Below are 13,345 nucleotides of genomic sequence, written 5' to 3'. Positions count from 1 at the left end.
ATGACATTTGTAGTAGTGGTGTTAGTTAGTGGTGGCAAGTTTTCGTCTCATCCTTACATTGTCTTGACATGGTACAGATTCCTCCTAAGGAAATTGATATAAGCACATCAGAAATACTGATAGCCATATGCTGAGATCATCCATGACTTTATAAAACCAAGGTTCTCCATAATGTGAAAGCTTTCACATACCTGTATCACAATGTTAGGACATTTGTACAATCAGTTACCTGAAACTCCAGTTATATTGGAGAATTCATATGAATTCGACTGGTGGCTCTTCTAACTGAATTTTTCCATGTTATTCTCTTGAGAGAGCAGTGATGGGGGAATAACAAAAATGGATCCAGTTTGTGTACTGCATTGTTTCTGCATTAAGTGGTGTACACAAAACACAGTGTCAGTTCAGAGCATTCCAAACCCTTGACTCGCAAATGCTTTACCAGAGAACACTAACCTTTTTAAAAAGGTTTTATTAAGTAAAATTTGTATTTAAAAAGATAACTTACACCTGTGATGTAATTGGCTGTATTCCACTATAGTGCTTTGTTCTGCACAATGTATATGGTAATTGAGGTCAGAGCTGTTCCCGTTTCCTCCTTCAATTAGTGCATGTTCTGCATGGTGAAAAATTTGTGTTGACTCATGGAGTTCTGAGAAGGGAAAAACTTGTGCTAAATTGGTGAATTTTAACCTGTAAGAGCCATGTTCATGTTTATGATCTGTATTATTTAGACATCAGGTGTGTGAATTGCACACTGTATCTCCCTGTCATAGCATACATGTTTTGGTGTAAAAAAATTTAAATCTCTGTTGAAAATAAGAGATAAATTTTAATACATTTGCAGATTGTAATAAATACAGTATCTCAGATAATGATAGAAATGGCATTGTGGCCTCAGAATAGTAATTGTAGTTTGGACTAATTTTTTGTTGTTTGTGCACATCTCTGAATTTTACCAGTGAAATGAAGGGCACTCTGCCACTGGCAGATTTAATCTACTAAATGATAGGTTTGCTTTTTTCCATTAGATTTTGAAGATTATGAGCTGAAAACACTGTCCAGTAATAATGGGAAACTCCAAATACAAAATGACTCTTGTCACTGATTTGCTACTTCAGACACACAGTGAGAAAAAATAACTGATAATACAAGAAATTTTATTTTGTCCATATGAGTGTGTTTGGCAATTGGCATCAAATTATTTCCTGTCTAGAAACAAAGTCTCTGGGACAGTTGCAAGGGACTGTGCTTTTATCAGTCAAGCAAGTGGTGGACAACTGTGGGAGAAAGAGATTAAACACTTTTGTGCTAGGTCAAAATATGACATAGCTGGACTTGGCTTTTCCGTGAGACCATTTCCAAGAATATTGAGTTATACAGCAGCTTGCAGGAAATAGAAGTAGCAAAAGAAAAGGAGGAACAAAAGTCTGATGGTCACAATGTTTGTGTTTTGAAATTTGAAGGGAGTGCTCTCTAAGCTAGGCTTAATCCTGATCTTAATGCAGCTGTACTGGGTATCACTAGGTGAGTAAATATGGTTAATGCATTATATGCTCATAATAGTAATTTTATTAAATAATTAGGAGTAATATTAAATGTAAATTTTGTTGGTTTTACAAACTGAAATACACAAAGAAAATGCACAATGGGCTTCACAGTGTTTCAGTTATATCTCATTTATTTTTGCTTGGCATGAAATGTAAATACCTTTTTCATGTGAGTGATCTAGAAGGAAGCAAACGGTGCTGCTCACTGCTAAAATAATGAAATTAATCTTCTGTTACTGTTCAGGTGGACCCCGAGGTTTTTGCTGCACTACCTGCTGAGTTGCAAGCAGAGCTGAAAGATGCATATGATCAAAGGCAAAAGCAATCAGAGCAGCAGCCTGCTAACACTTTAGGTGAGAATATATAGTTTTGCATTAGTCTTCTGGTATAGCAGTTGCTTACTATCCAAACAGCTATGCAACCCTAAGTAACAAACTGGAAAATATACCCAAAGTGTCTCTGAAGATGCTGTGTTCAATGGAATTTCTGTATTTATTTTTGACAGACTGTCAGTTACAACCAGCTGTGGTTTCCATTTGCAAACAGGTGCCCAGCTTTACTCAGATGGGTAATTCAAATAATTCAGTTCATGAAGACTCTGGCACTGAGACTCTGTCACTGTGTCATTTTAGAGGCACTAAACTTACCCACGTCCATATGTTTGCAGAGCGGAATCTAAACTTGATGTGTCTTGTGATTTAAAGTATTGCACCTTCTTAAGTTAGTTAAACTGTGTTCAGGGAGCATTCTCATGGTTCCCTGAAACCCATAGCACTGGCATGGCTTTTGGGCAGCTAGAGAGAGATACGCTGCATCTCACTGTATGTCTGATAGTCAGGTGGCTTTACTCTGAGCTCATCATCCAGGTCTCCTTTTTGTAATCAGTAGAAAGAAATAAGACTAATTCCCTGTGAACATGCTTTGTCATAAAAATAGGTTGCAAATGTTATTGGGTTGATTGCCAGTTAAACACTGCATTTTAATTATAATCACACCCTGATTTCATAGCCAGTGGACTAATGCAGATACGTTAGAATGATGGAGTGAGAGCAATTTCCTTCATAAACTCTGAAAAAGGCATTGTGGGGGCTTTACACTGCTGGCTTTGCTGATAACACTGGTGGGACAGTACTCTGAGGCGAGGCAGTTTGTCCAGTAGATTCAGATTTCACCAGCTGCTTATATTCAAGTACTCAAATGCTCACATTAAAAAGCTTATGAATAGCTGAGTATCCTCTGAGTACACTTAAAGTCCAACAGTGCTTTTCAAATACTTGAAACCTTGCCAGGATCTGGAATGGTGTGTATGTGTTAAAGTTGCTTTGTCTAGGCTGTGTTTTCTCAAGTGATCCTTAGATTTTTGTGGAAGATACAGAATCCCCCTTTCAATGGAAAAATATTAAATTTTAAATGTATCAACCACTGACTGTTCCTGTTTTTCAGTGTCAAAAAATCCTTTCCTACACCTGAAGCATACAACTATGAAAAATAAGAAGAAAATACGGAAAAAAAATCTAGTCAGTCCTGTAAAAAAGATTCAGAGTCCTTTGAAAAACAAACTTCTTGGTAGTCCTGCAAAAACCATGCCAGCTACATCTGGAAGCCCACAGAAGCTAATAGATGGCTTCTTGAAGCAAGAAGGACCAGCTGCTCAGGTACTTAAAACACTTAACAGCTTTTGGTAAAGCTGTGTCTGCTTCTGTAGGCTGCGTTCATGTTCACAAATGCATGGTTTTCTTTACTGGATTCTTTACTGACACTTCTCTGTATGTATATGGTGTTTCCATATTTGTCAGACTGAGCATTATCCACTTCTATGTTTGGAACAGGCAGAAGCAGTTCCATCAACTTCGGATTCTTCAGGCCCGTCAGCTCTGCAGACGGAGCAGCAGCCGGGCTCATTCAGGCCTCAAGCGCCAAACCTCGCTGGAGCTGTGGAGTTCAACGATGTAAAGACGTTGTTGAAAGAATGGATCACAACTATCTCAGGTGCGGGGTGTCACACTGGGGCTGATCTTGCAATGCATCACAAAGAAAACTGCTTTTAGTAGGCTTTTTATACTTACTTTCTCCTTCACTCTTCCTTTTGCTGCTTATTTTTCACAGTACTCTTCAATCCTTACTGCCTTGGCAGTCTTGGAGAATTTGATTCTTTCTATCAGTTGTTACTCTGTGGTTTTGCCAGCTCCTGTGTCTTGCTTAACATCGTGAAAATTTACATGCTCTCTCTTCAACCCATGTGTCAGGCCCTTGTCCTATGCCTTGATGGTACTTGTGTCTGAGGTTTTCTGTATTTTTCCAGCATATCGCAACCACTAAGATGAAAGCTCTTGAAAGGGAATTCATTTTGTTCTATGAAGATGTCATTTTGGAGGCAAAGGAGTGCAGGGTTTGAGTTTTTGTCAAAATAAATGCTGGAAAGAACCCTAGGAAAAAAAAGTGTGCAAGTGGGACACTCTTGCTAAATTGTGATTTGAATTATGTCAAACAAATAGCAACTCCTTAAAACCTTGGGAAATTTGACCTTCCTAACCTGGACATTATTATTCTCCTAAGAGTTTCAAAACAGCCATTCCATTCTAAATCCAAGTCTCTTTTCCCTTTGGTTACTGCTAGTTTTGCTCTCAGTTGTTCTTACTGGAAAAAAAGAAAAGGTCTACAAGACAGGTATTTCAGGACCTTGCAGTCCTGCTATGTGCACAGCTTCTGATGTCAGGAAGCTGCGTGGGGAATACAGAAATTGTCAGGTTGGCCCCGATGTGCTGACACTGCGGGATTTCTTTCTGTTGTATTCCCGTTATTCTGTGATTGTATTCTAAGTATACTTAGAGAAGAGGATACCATTCTTTAATTTGTTTTTTTATTACAGATCCTATGGAAGAAGACATTCTACAGGTTGTGAAATATTGTACTGATCTAATAGAAGAAAAAGACTTGGAAAAGTTAGATCTGGTTGTTAAGTACATGAAAAGGTAACTTAATTGCTAGTATTTGTGAACTTCAGGCTATTTTTGTTAGAGTTCATACACTAAATGCTTCATTGTGAGACCACAAGCCCATTAGACATTCCATTGATGAGTGCTTTTAAGCTTAAAAACAGGGGCTGGGGGAAGAAGTTGGAGTGTTAAAATAGGTAGTTCATGAAAAATTACGAGTAACATTTAGTAGTAGTTCATAGAATCACAGAATGGTTTGGGTTTGAAAGGCCCTCTAAAGATCACCCAGGCCCAGCTCCCCTGGCATGGGCAGGGACACCTTCCACTGAACCAGGTTGCTCAGAGCCCCATCCAGCCTGGCCTCGAGCACTTCCAGGGATGGGGATCCACAACTTCTCTGGGCAATAGTCTTCCAGACAAAGATTGTAGTCTTCATCAGCACTGTCCCTTTTCTTCATCCTGTTTTTGTTCATTTTTTCATGATACCTTAGACCTGATTTCATTCTCTTGCTGTATCCAGATTCTGTCTCACCTCCAGCCTTTAGGTCCATTCCTGTTACTTAGTTATTGTGCTCCTATTACTCTTCCCATGAGTTTGAGTTTTTAATCCATTTATGACTTGCTTACTAACTAATGCTTAACCATGGGGCTCAGCTCTCTGTGTTTTAGATCTGCAAAATACGTTTCACAAGCAAAGAACTGTTTTAAGAAATCTGTATAGTAAATTCTTTATAAAACTATTCAGAATTGCCAGAATGTCCCGTTGCTGGTCCCTGTGTGTTGGATCTGCACTGATGGCAGTGTCTCTCCAAATGGTGCACACTTACCCATATGATACTGATGTTACACCCTCCAAAGCTCTGAGTGTAGGAACACTCTGCTCTCCTTTAATACAGTGAGCTAGGAGGAAGACTTGAGAGTACAGAGCTGCTTTGTTTTCCTTGGGCAGTTCCTTCATTTGCTTCTAGTAGCTGCTGATCCTAAGAGTAACTCACACTCCTATGTGGGTCTCCATGATTAGGTTTTGGTTTTAGCAATAAGTATAAAAAATAAATCTATAAAAAATAATATAGTGCCCCAAACACTATTATTTAAAAGTGTCAATTGCACTTGGCATTTGTTGGAAAAAGAGACACAGCATCTCCCTCTTGGGATGAGGAAGCAAAGGTCAGGATCCAGAAGCTTGCCATTTCTGGTCTTTGGTATGAAATTGGTGGAAGGTCACCCAGCACTTCATTCACAGGCTCACACCACTGCCAGATGCAAGCATTCAGAAGCTGCTGTGACACTGCTCACACCAGGAATCTGTGGCGTCAAGTAAGGCTTGGTGTGTTTAAGTAGTGAGGGAGGACTTCACCAGGACTGAATCAAAATTCCATTCGTGGGGAACTTTTGTGATCTTGTTTTGCAGTGTGAAGACCAAAAGTGATTGTAAAAAGGACTGGTTCTGTAATGGTAATTTTCAGCCTCTTCTTCCTTTTCCCTTTCAGGTTAATGCAGTCATCTGTGGAATCAGTTTGGAATATGGCATTTGACTTCATTCTTGACAATGTTCAGGTAGTTTTACAACAAACTTACGGAAGCACATTAAAAGTTATCTGAACTTGTAGTAAAGAGCTTGATGAGAGCCTGGAGCTCTCTGCTAGCTGTGCCATAAGTGCTTGTGAGGTATTTGCAAAGTGCATGATAGTAATGCCCTGAGTTTTTATAATTTCAAATTTCTTTTTAAACAACAAAGTGTTTTGTACATTTCTTTTCAGAAAGTGCCAAATTTGTCAGTATTGCATGTAAATAATTGTGTTAAAATTCTTTTATTGTAGTATAGAATCTATTTACAAAATGTTTGTTTATAAAGTTTTATGGATTTTTACAGTGAAGTGTTTACAGTTGTTTAATAAAGAACTGTATGTATATTTTTGTACTGATTCTATTTTGTGATGCTTCAGTTTGAATATAGTGAACCCCTTTTACTAAAGCTGCAGCTTTGATTCATTTCACAAAGTTTTACACAGTGGCACTGCCCCAACACATGGAGGAGGCTGCTGTACATGTACCTGGCCACTTTTTGTTTCTTCTACACTAGCTTTATTACAGATTTTAAGGTGAGGGAAGAATATTAGTTCATTTTCAATTTCATCCTTCAAAGATTCAAGCCAGGGTGGCCTGAAGAACACAGCTGAAGCCTGGGTGCTCTCTGACCTCGGGTGGGTGTCCTGTCACCTCTGGAGCCATGCTTCTGGAGGAAAGCAAGTCACCCTGAAGTAGCACTGTAAAGGAGGGCAGAGTAGCCAGCATGGAGCATTGTTCAAGCCTGCGTCTGTCCTCTGCATTGCTCCTACTCAAGATAGAGCCAAGTGTAAAACACCACAGTTCTCCCCAGCCTGTGGCATGCATTTCCTGCATGCAGTACAAAATAGGCTGTAGGGAGCAGCAGAAGCAAAATAAACTGTCCCATCACTGTGTCCCTGCTCAGGGCTGTGTTTGCATCCCTGCAGTTCATGTTTGGGGCAAGTCTGCTTTTTCCAGGTGTGCACCAGCCTCGCACAGTTGAACTTGGCCCAGTATGCTGAAGCAAGGCTGTTCAGGTGCCTGGAGAGAATGAAGACCACTTGCCAAAAACCAAGTTGGTAAGAAAATCTCTTCTGAAGTAGTGATGGGGGGAGGTGAGAAGTATCCCACATCATGCTGGGCACAGAATTGAGAGCAGGAATGCAAACTGGAGCTAACCCTGGAGCAGGATTTGCACCAGTAGCTTAGCTGGAAGCACCTTGCCTAGCACAGGGCAGGAGCTGCTGCAGCTGACAGTACAGCTGGGGCAGAGAAAGCTGTGTGGTCACATCCCTGGCTGCAGCACAGCTTACAGCAGTGGCAGCAAGGTTTTAGCCTTAGGTTGTGCCCTTGGCTTCCTCATACCGGACACTGGGAGAGGCACCAACTTGGCAGCCCTCTACAGCCAGGTGATGGATGAGGGAAGGGCAGGAGATGTCACTTCCCTTGACTTCAGTAAGGCTTTTCATTAAATCTCCTGTACCGTCCTCAGGGACAAGCTGATGAAGTACAGGCTGGACAGAGAGAGAGAGAAGTTTATTGAAAACACCTGGGCAGTGGTACAAAGTCTTGTTAGGGACCAGGCCCAACTGGTACCCAGAGCCAGTACCAGGTCCAGTCCTATCCATCACCTTTGTAAAGGACCTGGAGGAGGGGGCTGCGTGCCCTCAGCACTTTGCTGATGACACAGGGTGGGTTGAGGGTGGGGGGTGCTGCTTCCAGAGACCCAGCAAATGCTGGGAACCTCGTGAAGTGCAGCATAAAGAGGTGCCAGGTTCTGCTCCCAGGGAGGGGCCAGCTCTGCAGTAAGGCCTAGGACTGCCACCCTGCCAGGCTGCACGAGGAAGATCATCCCCAGGAGTCAAGGCAGGAGGTTGTTCCCTCTGCTCAGCACTGGTGAGAGGCACCTGCAGTGCTGAGCCCAGTGCCGGGCTCCTCAGTACAAGAGAGACACGGGGCCACTCTCAACACAGGCCCCAATGGTGCCTAAGGGAGTGGAGCTTCTTCCACAACACAAGGAGAGCTGGGACCTTAAGGCTGGGGGAATCTGATCCATGTGTACAAACACCTGAGGGTGCTCATTCACTTGCATCCAGTCATAGATACGTGTCTAGAGAGAGATGGACATTATCTGAATCAAGATCTCTTAAGTTTCCATTAGTTTCTAGTTTGGGTCTTGCAGACCCCCTTCAGTTCCTGCTTTTGAAGCTGCCTTTTTCTCTTTGCCTTGTCTTAGAAAAACCAGCACAACTGCTCCCCTTGAAGCAGGTACTGCTGAAACTGAAGCAGGTATTTTACTAGTCAGGTTTCAGGTACAGCCCTGGCTTTGGAACTGATGACAGATTTAAAATTGGCATCGTTAAATGGACCCATCCTTAATTGTCAGGCTATATTCAAGTTCCACAACAGGAGCCTGCCAAAGTAGCATATCCATTTCCCAGAGTTAACCTATGGGAAGAACACCCTTACCTGTTTGAGGAAACAATGCAGAATACATCAAGACCACACTATTTGACATCTGTGTTCATAAGAACTTTTTATTAGTGTAGTTTTCATGATTGCATAGTTTGCAAAAGAAAATTTTAACAATTAAATGCAATCTCCTCCCTATGATCATTCTGTTCACCAACTGCTGCGAATTTGCACCACACACCAACCATAGTGAAAAGGTCCTGTTCCATGGCAAGTTTAAAGTCTAACAACAAAAAAAAAAAAATCCAGAAAATTAAATTCCATTTGCAAAGGAGGTGAGTTACTTAATGTTCCTTTGTAATGGAGTCCAAAGTCTCAATCATAACATTCAGATTTTTCCAACAAAAAAAGTAATCCAAGTGACAGAAGAAATCTGATCAAACTGCATGTTACATGTTAAACTCTTTTAAGTATCTTAAATGCTAAAAATCTCAGCTGCATAAATGCTCCTCAATTTTGTTCCAGCTTGTGCTTTTGAAGAGTGTTTTGCTCCCATCAGCATGAGCTGTGAGTTACCCAGAGACAGCCTGAGTAAGAATAGATCAAGCTGTCATCCCAGGCAGGGAGGCAGAGGGGAAGGGGGGGTAGGAAAATGCTCGATTACAGACTGACTTCTGGTCATCACGAACATCCACGCTGGAGCTGGTTCAGTCCCACGGTGTCAGGTGACTCTGCAGCTGTGATGCAGCATCCAAAGTCACAGCGCCCTGGCCGGCAGCTGTTTGCAGGTGCTTACACTCCTGAGCAGCAGCTGGGGAAGAGATGCCAGCTCTGACCTGCTCCGGGACTTGTGCCGTGCTAAACACCTGGCCTGCCCCTCCCGTGCTTCGGAACGCTGACATCACCACCTTGAGCACACAGGAAGTGCATTCCTTTGCTGGAACAGCCTCCACCCTTTTGCCAAGCAGAGAGAGGCAAGAGGGCCCCTGCCTGGCCTTTCCACATCGGCCACAGCCCATGAAGCGAAACTTTGATTACTGAAGCAAACTGTAAAACAAATGGGCTGCTATGTCCATCTCCTTTATTTGTGGCTCTGCATTAGAATGATTACAGGTTGACTTCCATGAACTGTACAAGCAGCAAAAGGTGGGCAGCTATGCTTTACAACATTGTTTCACACAAAGCAAATACAGAGATATCCAATTGCCTAATTTTCTATTTAAAAAAAAATTCTATAGGCACAAAGCAGAAGAATGTTGGAAAAGAAAGTCAAGGAAAGAGGTATGCATAAATAAAGAAGTATTTCTTACATCAAAAATGTCCCGAGAATCACAAAGTCTGCAGAAGCTTGGTTAATCAAATACTGCAGTCCTGCTCTCATCAGTATAAAAGTGAAAGAGCTTTAGTTCTGTAATAAAAATTCAATTTCTTTTATTTTGGAGAGAAGGAGGGAAAAAGGGTGGCAGGAAGGTGTAAGAGAGGGAAGGGCAAACTTTAAAACAGCAGCCAGTATTAGGAAGGGTAGTAGGAGGGGTGAACAGGCACATTGGAACCATGGGAACATGTAAATTGACCACTGTCAAACCAGTGTAAATTTCTTGGTTTCTCATGGAAAACATTTTATCCACATATTTTCCTCCCAAACATATATCCAACACTGTCTTCAATATAGGACTTTGTTGGTAACTTTTTTAGAACAGGAAGAGTGCATTTATTCCTGCCTCCCCATTGCTGTAAAAGTTATCTAGATGATTTCAAACACTTTCTTCAGTTCTACTATAAGCTGCCAGTCAGACTTCTGCATCTCATCCCTGAACCAGTCCTTCAGAGCATCGATGGACTGACGGCTGATCTGTAACACACGAGACAAACCCATCAGAAACACAGAGGTATTAAAAGCAGCTTTCACCACATTGGAAAGTTAATCTGAAGAAAGGGCAGTCTGCACACCAGGTAAACTCAGTCTAAGCCCACATTTGCTACTGCTCAGCTGTGTGACCCATCCCATGCTTCCCTTCACTTCTCCTCACACCATGTCCCTTATCTGGTCTTGAGGGGCTGCAGCTGGACAGACCATCCCACACCTTATGCAGTAAGGCCAGAACTGGAGAGGTCTCCTGTTTCCACCAGGGCCCCCAGGACCAGCAACCCCACCCTGTCCCTGTCCCAGGCGCTACTCACCCTTAATTTGTGGGCACAGGCCCCTGGCACGTGTGTGGCAGGGGGTGTCCTATGACATGGTGACTAAAGCAGCTGGGAGGGTGGAGAGCTGTGGCTTTACTTCCAACAGCAAAAGATGGAGCAAGGGATCATCTCCTCATCCAAGCCCAGTGCCCCATAATTAGAGCAACTGCAGGATTGCTATTTATTGTGCAATTTCAAGCACTGGCTGTGATGCCCTGGGGGACTGCTGAGCACCAGCTCTGTCTACAAACAGTAGTTGGTGAATATTAAGTGTGGCATTTTGCCCTCTCAGGCACTCTGAGCTGCAAGGTCTTTCCAGCCACAGCCCCTCATTCCTTTGGGCCTCTGCAGGGGCACCATTACAGACCTCAAACCACAGCTCCAGAGCCCCTCAGCTGCACACACTCTGTGACAGAAGGCTCCACTCATGCTTTTCAGGCTTCATGCAACATTTCCACTTCAAGCAAGCTGCCACTGTCCTAAGCCCTCTCAAAAAATGCAGATTGCTCTTACCTTGCTGACAAGGATATCTGTTGCTTCAAAATGTCGGCCATACATTTTAGGTGATTCCCCAGGAATAGGTTCTATTTTAACACACACTTCTTGGCCTTTCTTTGCAACATCCACTGGTTTGTGGTTTATTTCAATACTTGTAACTATTCCAATTTCGACAAACTGTAACACAATGAAGCAGCTGTAACACATCCACCAAACCTCTGCGCACACATCCTTCTCTGAACTGTTTGTAGGCACAGACTTGCTGCAGGAAGTGCAGCACTGGCAGAGCTGATGCCCCAGCACAGGCAAACACAGAGCACAGCAAGTGCTCCATCCTGAAAAGGGCAGGGACACCAGCCTCCTGCAGCTTATCTGGGATATCAATTGGTTATCCCTTAAAATGTCAGGAGTTGGTTGCCCCCTTTTTTAGCCACCAGGCATGACAATTTTGCCTGTTACTCAATACCACAGCACACAACTGGCAGCAGGGAAGGAGAGTGGTTGACAGGCAGGTGCCCTCCAGCCACACTTCCTTGTGCCCTGCTCCCGGGCTCAACTCTTCTGGCAGAGAGCAGCGAGATATTTGAGCACCAGAAGAAAGACTTGATCTACAAGTCTGAACCTCATCTCCTGCCAGAAATCTGTGCACTGAGGAAAGGCATGCAAGCACTCCATGGTGCAACACCCCAGGAACTACCAGCTGGATCAAACATCCAGTGGGAAGAGAGCCTTACTTACATTTTTGCTAGGTACACACATGGGAGTCCCCTGCTTCACCTGGCCGGCCTCCACCACAACACCCATCACTATTGGGTCACGAGAGTTGAAAATGAACTGAGGGAGTATTTTCAACTTGCACGGAAACACTGCTATATGCCTGGAAGATGACAAGAAAAGGCACTTTGAAAGATAGGCTGGGACAGTATATAACATTAACAGTTCTGCCTTCTCCCACACTTCTTGGGCATTCATTCTAGGAGTGTTACTTGGAGAAAAATCAAGCAGGAAAAAACCTCTTTTCATATCTTGCTAATTCTAGTCAATACCTGATCTTCAAGATCTACAAGGAACAATAATCATGCATGCCTGGCATGGATTTTAATTTGACAGGCTTGAGCACTCAACTTGGACCAAGACCAAAGGAGTAGTAATTTTACAGTGTAATTAGAGCGTCACAAGAACACAGGAATAGAAATATTGCTGCCTGAACTCCAAAATTTCAAGATTTTTGTTTGCCAAGTGAACAAATGCATTTAAATGCTGAGCTAAACAAACTCCAGTTGGGATCAATATGAAATGAAATACGTTTTCATTTATTTTGACTGTCCTTATTCTACTGAAGACCACCCAATGACACATGATTCCAAAAATTAATTTTGGGTCCCTATAAATCCTTAAATGATTACATATTCATGTTACTGCAGTTGGAATTAAGCCCTCTACACTGGGATTGCATGAATATGAAACAATAGAATCCAAATCCCTTTAGTTTTATTTTTTTTATTCTGCAAGACTAACCCATCTGTCACAAACTAGGAAGAGAAGCCAAGTATAGAAAGCAAACCTTAATAAAAACACTCCATATTATACAAAAGTTCTAGCTCAATCTTGTAGCTGCTGCACAGCTTTCACAGCCCTCACCCTACTAGGCCTAATCCCAGATCTAAACAATTAGACTGGAGCACCAAATTCTTGAAAACTACCAATTTATTGTCGTACCATCTTCCTCCTCTCCTCCCTTTTCCATTAGAAATACATGCTAAGTAATAATAAAGAAACAAATAGTTAAATACAGCTTAATTTACACTAAAATAAGAGAGACACTTATTAGGGAAGCATCCAGAATACAATTGCTCATACTTACTTGAATTCCTCTTGCTTCTGCTTTTTGTAGTCTTGTCTATATTTTGTGAAGGCATCGAATAAGTGATAAATGATTTCAGCACTAAAAATACGAACTCCTAAGCTATCAGCCATCTCCTGTGCATCACGTTCAATCCTCACATCGAATGCCAGAATGACGGCGTACCTGGAGGGAACGGAGAGCCCAACAGTTCACCACAAACCCAGAGCTACGGCCGGCCCTTCCTGCAGCACCGCTGCACATTTATCAACTGAGCAAAAGCAAAGCTACTTACTGTGGGTCATGCTCCAACATAACTGATGCCTTCATAACATCTTTTTTATGGACAGGACCTATATTAATTCCTGAATACT

At 42.4% G+C, this 13,345-nt stretch overlaps 2 protein-coding genes across 7 annotated transcripts in view; one reads left to right on the top strand and one right to left on the bottom strand.

Annotated features, from left to right (window-relative positions):
* Positions 1-6,269, top strand: part of REV1 (REV1 DNA directed polymerase) — a 57,017-nt gene extending 50,748 nt beyond the window's left edge. For all 5 annotated transcript variants that reach the window (XM_082278061.1, XM_082278060.1, XM_082278059.1 and 2 more), the window contains 5 exons: positions 1,795-1,903; positions 2,994-3,205; positions 3,380-3,539; positions 4,420-4,522; positions 5,977-6,269. In XM_082278061.1, the coding sequence (XP_082134187.1) occupies positions 1,795-1,903; positions 2,994-3,205; positions 3,380-3,539; positions 4,420-4,522; positions 5,977-6,088 (696 nt within the window). In that variant the 3' untranslated portion in view covers positions 6,089-6,269. The remainder of the gene's footprint in view (positions 1-1,794; positions 1,904-2,993; positions 3,206-3,379; positions 3,540-4,419; positions 4,523-5,976) is intronic.
* A 2,284-nt stretch (positions 6,270-8,553) lies between these two features.
* EIF5B (eukaryotic translation initiation factor 5B) overlaps positions 8,554-13,345 on the bottom strand; it is a 38,288-nt gene continuing 33,496 nt past the window's right edge. For both annotated transcript variants that reach the window (XM_082278247.1, XM_082278248.1), the window contains exons 20-24: positions 13,267-13,343; positions 12,993-13,157; positions 11,867-12,005; positions 11,144-11,305; positions 8,554-10,298 (exon numbers count right to left, since the gene is read on the bottom strand). In XM_082278247.1, coding sequence (XP_082134373.1) covers positions 10,191-10,298; positions 11,144-11,305; positions 11,867-12,005; positions 12,993-13,157; positions 13,267-13,343 — 651 coding nt within the window. In that variant the 3' untranslated portion in view covers positions 8,554-10,190. The remainder of the gene's footprint in view (positions 10,299-11,143; positions 11,306-11,866; positions 12,006-12,992; positions 13,158-13,266; positions 13,344-13,345) is intronic.

This window comes from Coloeus monedula (assembly GCF_965178545.1).
Source record: "Coloeus monedula genome assembly, chromosome: 3".
Taxonomy (NCBI): domain Eukaryota; kingdom Metazoa; phylum Chordata; class Aves; order Passeriformes; family Corvidae; genus Coloeus; species Coloeus monedula.
Note: the sequence above shows the minus strand (reverse complement) of the source record. Positions and strands in the feature narration are given on the sequence as shown.